Source organism: Vulpes lagopus, chromosome 4 (assembly GCF_018345385.1).
Source record: "Vulpes lagopus strain Blue_001 chromosome 4, ASM1834538v1, whole genome shotgun sequence".
NCBI lineage: Eukaryota > Metazoa > Chordata > Mammalia > Carnivora > Canidae > Vulpes > Vulpes lagopus.
The window spans coordinates 46867472-46876592 of NC_054827.1; the positions used below are offsets into that span (position 1 = coordinate 46867472).

At 50.8% G+C, this 9121-nt stretch overlaps 1 protein-coding gene across 1 annotated transcript; it reads left to right on the forward strand.

Annotated features, from left to right (window-relative positions):
• Positions 1–1326: 1326 nt before the first annotated feature.
• Positions 1327–3753, forward strand: MRPS24 (mitochondrial ribosomal protein S24). Its single transcript, XM_041753909.1, has 4 exons — positions 1327–1602; positions 1681–1749; positions 2036–2147; positions 3338–3753. The coding sequence occupies exons 1-4, from the start codon at positions 1564–1566 to the stop codon at positions 3619–3621; spliced, it is 504 nt and encodes a 167-aa protein (XP_041609843.1). The 5' UTR covers positions 1327–1563; the 3' UTR covers positions 3622–3753.
• The last annotated feature ends 5368 nt before the right edge of the window (positions 3754–9121 follow it).

Genomic DNA, 9121 nt, shown 5'->3' on the forward strand with positions numbered 1-9121 from the left:
TGCAATGCATGAATGTGTGATGGTAAAGGCAGGTACCTTGATTTACTTGTTTCCTCCAAGAGGATCACTGTGTCTGAGGGAGGGTGTGTGATGGGTGGTCAGGAGCGGCGGATTCCCGGGAGAAGTGTCCCACAAATGCCCTGCTCTGCTGCGGCTTCAAGAAGAGCCCTGTCCTGCAGGCTGTTGCTGGGAGTGGGACTCAGTGTCTTCGTGGTAATGCCAGGGCATGGCCGTAGCCATCCCATCCTCTAGGTGAGAAGGGGGGCCTAGAGCAGTGAAGCCCTTGCCCACACAGTTCAGAGGGTGGGGGGTACTGACGAGCAGGCTGTGGCTCATCCCCATACCCCACCCCAGCCGGCCCCTGGCCTGCCCTTCGTTGCATTTCACGCCTGTGGGGCGGGCTCCCTCCTGACGGCCTCCATAGCCATGGGCCATGCACCAGCTCCCCCACTGTGGAGGCCAGTTGAGGGGGGGAACCCTACGATCCCCGGAGCCCAACCCCAGCTCTGTGAGCTCTGAGAGCCTGCAGCTCAGGCCTTGGGGTCTCCTTCCCTCTGTAGGTTGTCATTTTGGGGGAAATGCCCATGCCATCCTCTCCTCCCTGCCCCCCCCCCCACCCAGTGACCAGGAGCTCCTCTGTGTGCCTTGGTGAGGCAGCCCTCTGGACTAGAACCCTTTCTTGAGCTGCAAGCCCCCCAACGTCACACCTGCCATTCCCCTGATGTCTGAGGGTTGTACCCGTGTCCGGGGAGCGGGATGCACAAGGTGAGGGCTGAAAGCCGTGCTGGGACCCAGAAAGCCTGACCTCTTGCTGATTAATTTAGGGAAACCTTTTCCCTTCTGAAATGCAGACAGGATCTCTAACACTCTGGCACTGGAAACTCATCTCTTCCGGGTTATTAACACAAATGTTAAGAGGTTGGTTCACCAGGAAATAGCAAAGATTCTCCCGTCTTCCTGCCTGCAGAGCCATGGGGCCGCCCTCCAGGATGACCCAGGATGACCAGGGTCCCTGCCGCTGCGAGCTCCCGAGCTCCCGAGCTCCCGAGCGGCGAGACCTGACCTCTGCACCGCCCCGTTCCAGACCTGGACCACCTGGCAGGCGGAGAAGTGCACCGCTAGGCGTTGCTGGGCAGCGGGGCAGCGGGGGCAGCGGGAAGTCCAGCTCCCAGCGCCGCCCGGCCGCTCGCAGCAAGTCTCCAACCGCGTAGCCGCCGGCTCCGCCCCGGCAGGCAGGCCCCGCCCGGACTCCCCGCTGCGCCCCGCCCCCAGGGAAGGCCCCGCCCCCAGGGAAGGCCCCGCCCCCGCCGACAGGCCCCACCTCAGACCCCGCCCACACGCCCTCCAGTCCTGACGGAGGGGTCCGCCCTGCCGCCGCCGCCACGGCGCTCGCCCACTCCCCGCGCCCCGCGGCCTCTCCGCGGCCGAGCGACTTACCGGCCCGCGCCGGTTCCGATTTGGTCTCCTCCGCGGCTTCCCGGGGGTTGACCTTTACCCTGGGGCCGCCCCGCCTCGTCTCCCCTGCGGCGCCGCGGTACGTGGGCGCGCGACGCGGAACCCAAGATGGCGGCGCCCATGGGCTGCGGGGCGCTCGGGCCCTGGGTGAGTAGGTGACGCTGGCGGGCCCCGGGGCCCTGGTGGGGGCCTGAGTCTCCGTCTCACCTCCCCCTTCTCTCGCAGATGTTGTCCTGGAGCCGAGAGCTGCGGTGCTCCTGGCGCGCCCTGCACCTGTCCGCGGTCTGCGCCAAGGTGAGCGCGGAGGGGCGGGGAGCGGGGGACCTGGGGACGGCCGGAGGCGCCCGGAATGGTGGGGCGCGGGGGCGGGGAGGCTGGGGATCGAGGGGCGGGGCCGGGGACCCACGGGTTGGGGGCCTGGGGACCGGGACTGAAGGGCTGGGGACCGCAAGGCCAGGACCCGAAGATCAAGGATCGGAGTCCTGGGGTCTGGGCGCCGGGGGCAGGGGGGCGGGGGGCACGGTGAGGGGAACGTAGCTTGGGTCGCGGACCGCAGAGTCACGGCCCCTCTGGCTCCTAGAACCGGGCGGCCCGAGTCCGAGTGGGCAAGGGGGACAAGCCGGTGACCTATGAGGAGGCGCACGCACCGCACTTCATCGCCCACCGCAAGGGCTGGCTGTCGCTGCACACAGGTGAGGGAGGGGCCCCGCCTGGCGGGCGGAAAAACGCTTCTCAGCGAGTCGCGGCCTCCCCACAAACAGGAGATAAACACCTGGGAGAGGCTTGCTTCCATTCCTCCGTATTCAGAGGTTTTATACTCGGATTTCACACTTGCGAGTCCCCGTGGACGGGCCGAGCACCGCCCTGCACACACCTTCCCCGCCAGGGCTCTGCCTTCTTGTTCCCACTCATGCTGCCAACAAGTGTTCTTTTCCCGATGGATTAGTGCCGCATGTTCACAGTTCTGTGCTTTTGGTGGGTGATTCCGCTGCCTTAAAGTAGCCCTAATGCTGAAATGTGAAGCTCGGGAAGGGTGTGAGGTACACACAGAGAAAATAGGCAAGGTAGGTAAGCTTCCTTCAGAGGCCAGGTATAATGGCAGAGTTCAGCGTTAATCCATCATGTGTATTACACGAAGGGTCTTTAAGCAGAACACACAGGAAACAAGATTATATATTGAGGTGTTGACTACACTGTCCTAACCGGGTGTTTCTCCTGGGAGCGATGGTTCAATTCCCTAATCCATCGTTTGTGGGGACTACATAGAACATAACTATTGGGAACTAATGAGAATCAGATGTGTTTGTTCTGTATGAGACTTGTCAACCTGGATGTTTCACAATCCATCTGGCTAGAGAAGTTAAAATACAGATTCCTGTCCCCCACCCTTTTCAGGTTTTGGATCTATAAGGCCTGGGGATGAGTGTAGGAGGTTGTAGGAGTTTCAGGATCTACACTGAAAATCCACTGGTGGAGGTCATGGCCCTGGCTGGTGAGAGAACTTGTGTCCCTAGTCTCAGAAGCAGCTGGTGGCCTCCTCTCTCTGGGCCCAGAGATGGCCAGGGCTTCTGTAAGTGGTCCAGAAAGAGTGGGAAAGGGCTAGACAGGAAAGGATCCTCTGAATGTTGTGCCCTGCTAAGGCGTCAGTCTTCCATTTTGTAGAACGAGGATAACCGATAATACCTACTTCACAGGATTTGTTTGGGAATGTAATGAAAAGTACGTACTAACGTACTTTGAACTTTAAAGTGGTGTTCATTTTATTCCACTTGTTGAAGAAAAGAGAGGAAGCCAGGGTGGGGGGTGGAATTGAGTGCCCAGTGCTCTTGGATGTTAGTGCTGGAGTTTTCACTGACTCTTTGAGGTGCCCTGCTCCTTTCAGGTAACCTGGATGGTGAGGAACATGCTGCAGAACGAACAGTGGAGGATGTTTTCCTTCGGAAGTTCATGCTGGGCACCTTCCCAGGGTGTCTGGCTGACCAGCTGATCCTAAAGCGCCGGGCTAATCAGTTGCAAATCTGTGCTCTGGTCCTGAGGCAGCTACCTGCACACAAGTTCTACTTCCTGGTGGGCTACAGTGAGACTCTGCTGTCCCACTTTTACAAATGTCCTGTCCGTGTGTACCTCCAAACTGTGCCCTCCAAGGTCGTGTATAAGTACATCTAAGACAATCACCTTTTTGCATCAGGATCTAGCCTGGGAAGGACAGAAATGTCTGGGAAAGAAGTGAAGTAGAAATGGGGAAATGTATCTCCTCAGTGTATAGAGGATTCCTTTTTAAAGCTGCTGTTGAATGAACAGACCTTCTGTGTTTTATTGCCTCTTGGTTTGTCTCTTCTCCTTAGAGAACTAGAATAGGGTTTCTTCAAGGATGCTCCGAGGCTCCCCCAAACGTTGCCAGGTATTCTAGGTTTGGATAATAGCTACAATGCGATGAGTATCTTGTGCCAGTCACTTTATCAGGAACTTTACCTGGTTTTATCTCAAAGTGGAAAAATCCATTTTTGGTGATTATAAAGTAATGTTAATTTTTTAAAATTTGAAACAATATGGACTGTGTCCAGTCAACCATAAAAGTTTCTTGTAATTCTTCCACAGACAGAACTACTGTAAACAGTTTTTTTTCCAGATGTTCTCTTTCTCCAGAAATACCTAAATGGTTACTCCTTGCTTTGGAAGGAGCAGGGAAGCTCAGGAAGGGTGTGAGGTACACACAGAGAAAATAGGCAAGGTAGGTAAGCTTCCTTCAGAGGCCAGGTATAATGGCAGAGTTCAGCGTTAATCCATCATGTGTATTACACGAACGGTCTTTAAGCAGAAACACACAGGAAACAAGATTATATATTGAGGTGTTGACCACACTGTCCTAACCCGGTGTTTCTCCTGGGAGCGATGGTTCAATTCCCTAATCCATCGTTTGTGGGGACTACATAGAACATAACTATTGGGAACTAATGAGAATCAGATGTGTTCTGTATGAGACTTGCCAACCTGGATGTTTCACAATCCATCTGGCTAGAGAAGTTAAAATACAGATTCCTGTCCCCCACCCTTTTCAGGTTTTGGATCTATAAGGCCTGGGGATGAGTGTAGGAGGTTGTAGGGGTTTCAGGATCTACACTGAAAATCCACTGGTGGAGGTCATGGCCCTGGCTGGTGAGAGAACTTGTGTCCCTAGTCTCAGAAGCAGCTGGTGGCCTCCTCTCTCTGGGTCCAGAGATGGCCTAATGACTTCAGCAGTTGAGTGTCTGCCTTTGGCCCAGGGCCTGATCCTGGGATCCGGGATCGAGTCCCCCATCAGACTTCCTGCATGGAGCCTGCTTCTCCCTCTACGTAGGTCTCTGCCTCTCTCACTCTGTCACTCTCATGAATACATAAATAAAAATCTTTAAATAAAAACAAAACAATAATTAGCTTAGTTTGACTGGTGTGGACAACTGAGTGAGGGCATAGAGCAAGCACAGGGGGACAAAACCCAGGATGGTGGTTCTCAGGGAGAAAAGTGGGCCAGCCCAGGGAGGATTCAAAAAGGAAACCAAGTCTGGATTGACTGGGGGCTGGGGTAGAGCTGGTCAGGGAGGCCTACCCCAGGATGGGCTGAGTGGCAAGGGTACCATGGTCGCATTCACAGATCTGGGGGCAGTAGAGGAGACCAGATGTGAGTGAGTTCAGACTGAGATATGCTCATATTGAGACAGAATTGTTTTGAGATAACCCTTCAAGGTATCATGCAGGCCACAGGCTCTGTAAGTCGGGAACAGAGAAGTGACCTGGGCTGCAATTGCAGACGGAGTTCTCTGAGGATGTAGGTTAGGCTCAAACCCACAAGAATCCTTGGAGCCACAAGAGATCACCCAGGGGAAATGCTCCCACTGAAAGAGAAGATGGCCAAAGCCGGCATCTTCAGAGATACCAGGACAGAAGCAGGTAGGCCTGAGAAGCAGGAGGAGAATCCGCACAGGCTGAAAGGCCAGGACTAGATGGGTCAAGGCAGACGGTGACAAGTGCCAAAGCTGCCCACAGGCCCTGCTGGACGTTCTCTATGGGGCCGGCATGGAAAAAGAAAAGACCCTCTCATCTGAGACCTGTTGCTTCCAAGGCCACTCTGAAGGGTCCTGGGGGATAAGAGGACCTTCACTGTTTAAAATGTAAGAGGTTGGGGGATCCCTGGGTGGCGCAGCGGTTTGGCGCCTGCCTTTGGCCCAGGGCGCGATCCTGGAGACCCGGGATCGAATCCCACGTCAGGCTCCTGGTGCATGGAGCCTGCTTCTCCCTCTGCCTGTGTCTCTGCCTCTCTCTCTCTCTCTCTCTCTCTCTCTCTCTTTGACTATCATAAATAAAAATTTAAAAAAAAAAGAATTAAAAAAAAAAGATGCAGGCTGTGAAAAATCATAAACCTAAATAAATGGTGGTCTGAAAAACTAAGATAAATGTGATTTAAAAAAATAAAAGAAGAATAGGGTGTAGAAAATGTAAGCACTGGAGACATGATGATGGAGACCAGTAAGTGCTGGGACAGGCCGCTCTGCCCAGAGTGTCAGCATCACCAGCCTAGTGCACAGTGTGCAGCAGCTAGCCCTGTGTGCCTGGTGTTGCTCCTTAGGGATTCCCCTGGCCTTTCCCTCATAGCCAGGGAGGGCGCCACATACCCAGACCTCACTGCCACAGCCACTCCAGCTTTAAACCTGCTGTGTCAGGGACCCATCTGTCCACCGTGGATGCTTCCAAAAATTAGATACGTGTGCCCACTTTGCCAGAACAGTGACGAGCTCCCTGCCTTATGTAGCTTACTTCCCAACTGAAATTCTATCAGACAGATTTGCCTGGTGGAGCTAGGACTCTAGTTCTGTATTCTTTAGAGTTCTCCTTTACCCTTGTGTTAGGGAAGCACATTTTCCCAGATAAAATTCAACTATTAAATTGGCCCTGTTTTTGCAGGGGTAGTTCAATATTTGCAAATCAAACTATGTGATATAGCTCATTATTAAAAGGATAGGAAGCATGTGATCCTCTCCAGAGATGCACGAAAAGCATTTCACAAAATAAATACAGCAACCTTATTTGATTAAAAACCCTCAACAAAGGAGGGAGAGATGGCACATACCTCAACATCGGAAAGGCCATGCCAAAAGACCCACAGCTAATATCATCTTCTTTTCCGAATGGTCAGAAAGAACACGGGGATGTCCACTCTCACAATTACTATTGAACATAGGACTAGAAGTTGTAGCCTCAGCAATCAGACAACTAAAAGAAATAGAAGGCATCCAAAACAGCAAGGAAGAAGTCAAACTCTCACTCTGTGCAGATGATATGATACTGTATGTAGAAAATGTAAAAGACTCCACCCAAAAATCGCTAGGCTGATACAAGAACTCATCAATGTCCCAGGATATAAAATCAATACACAGAAGTGTGTTGCATTTCTATACTCTAACAACGAAGCACAAGGAAGTGAAGTCAAGAATCATTCCCATTTACAATTGCACCAAAATCTAGGAATACACCTAACCAAAGAGGTAAAAAAATCTCTACTGTGAAAACAACAGAACACTTAGGAAATTAAGTGAGTAAGATAAAAAGAAATGGAAACATTCCAATCTCAGGGACTGGAAGAACAAATATTGTGATAATGTCTAGGCTACCTGAGGCAATCTACGCATTCAATGCGATTCCTTTTAAAACACCACAAGTAGGGCACCTGGGTGGCTCAGCGGTTGAGTGTCTGCCTTTGGTTCAGGGTATGATTCTGGGGTCCTGGGATCATGTTCCATAACAGGCACCCCCGAGCAAGCCTGCTTCTCCCTCTGCCTATGTCTGTCTCACCCTCTCCCTCTCTCTCTGTCTCTCATGAATAAATAAGTAAAATCTTTTTTTAAATTTTTATTTATTTATGATAGTCACACACAGAGAGAGAGAGAGGCAGAGACACAGGCAGAGGGAGAAGCAGGCTCCATGCACCGGGAGCCCGACGTGGGATTCGATCCCGGTCTCCAGGATTGCGCCCTGGGCCAAAGGCAGGCGCCAAACCGCTGCGCCACCCAGGGATCCCAAAATCTTTTTTTTTTTTTAAATACTATATACAATGGAAAATTCCTCAGCCATTAGAAACGACAAACACCCACCATTTGCTTCAACGTGGATGGAACTGGAGGGTATTATGCTGAGTGAAGTAAGTCAATCGGAGAAGGACAAACATTATATGGTCTCATTCATTTGGGGAATATAAAAAATAGTGAAAGGGAACAAAGGGGAAAGGAGAGAAAATGAGTGGGAAATATCAGAAAGGGAGACAGAACATGAAAGACTCCTAACTCTGGGAAACGAACTAGGGGTGGTGGAAGGGGAGGTGGGCGGTGGGTGGGGGTGACTGGGTGATGGGCACTGAGGGGGGCACTTGACGGGATGAGCACTGGGTGTTGTTCTACGTGTTGGCAAATTGAACACCAATAAAAAATAAATTTATAAAAAAAATAAACAAAACCAAACCACAACGAGATACCACCTCACACCGGGGAGAACAGTCAACATTAACAAGACAGGAAACAGCAAACATTGGAGACGATGTGGAGAAAAGGGAACCCGCTTGCACTGCTGGTGGGAATGTGAACTGGTGCAGCCACTCAGGAAAACTGTGTGGAGGTTCCTCAAAGAGTTAAAAATAGATCTGCCCTACGACCCAGCAATTGCACTGGTGGAGATGTACCCCAACGATACAGATGCAGGGAAACGCCGGGACACCCGCACCCGGAGGTTTAGAGCGGCAACGCCCACGATAGCCACACTGCGGAAGGAGCCTCGGTGTCCATCGAAAGATGAATGGAAAGATGATGTATGATCTTACATCATAAACGCCATCTACAGAAAGCCCACAGTGAATACCATTCTCAGGTAAAATAAGAGTTTTCCCTAATGTCAGGAACAGAACAGGGATTCCCACTCTCACCACTATTGTTCTAGGATTTCACTAGAAATCCTAGGTTCAGCAGTCAGAAAACAAAAAGAAATAAAAGGCATTCAAATTGGCAAAGAAGAAGTCAAACTGTCACTCTTTCCAGATGACATGATACTTTATGTGAAAAGCCCAAAAGACTCCACTTCAAAATTGCTGGAACTCATACAGGAATTCAGCAACGTGGCAGGATACAAAATCAATGTACAGAATTCTGTTGCATTTCTATACACTAACAATGAGACAGAAGAAAGAGAAATTAAGGAATCGATCCCATTTACAATGCACCAAAAACCATAAGATACCTAGGAAGAAACCTAACCAAAGAGTTAGTAAAGGATCTGTACTCTAAAAACTACAGAATACTTAAGAACAAAATTGAAGACACACAAAAATGGAAAAACATTCCATGTTCATGGATTGGAAATATTGTGAAAATGTCTATGCTACCCAGAGCAATCTGCACATTCAATGCAATCCCTATCAAAATGCCTTTGACATTTTTCACAAAGCTGGAACAAATAATCCTAAAATGTGTATAGAATCAGAAAAGACCCCAAATAGCCAGAAAAATGTTGAAAAAGGAAATAAAAGCTTGAGGCATCACAATGCCGGACTTGAAGCTCTCTTACAAAGCTGTGATCATCAAGACAGTATGGTACTATTACAAAAGCAGACACATAGATCAATGGAGCAGAATAGAGAACCCAGAAA

What these genes read in the sequence shown, in the direction of transcription:
- MRPS24 (XM_041753909.1), top strand. Translation starts at nt 1,564, where the DNA reads ATGGCGGCGCCCATGGGCTGCGGGGCGCTCGGGCCCTGG. An exon ending in GCGGGGCGCTCGGGCCCTGG is followed by an intron (nt 1,603 to 1,680) that starts GTGAGTAGGTGA and finishes CTTCTCTCGCAG; the next exon opens with ATGTTGTCCTGGAGCCGAGA. An exon ending in TGTCCGCGGTCTGCGCCAAG is followed by an intron (nt 1,750 to 2,035) that starts GTGAGCGCGGAG and finishes TCTGGCTCCTAG; the next exon opens with AACCGGGCGGCCCGAGTCCG.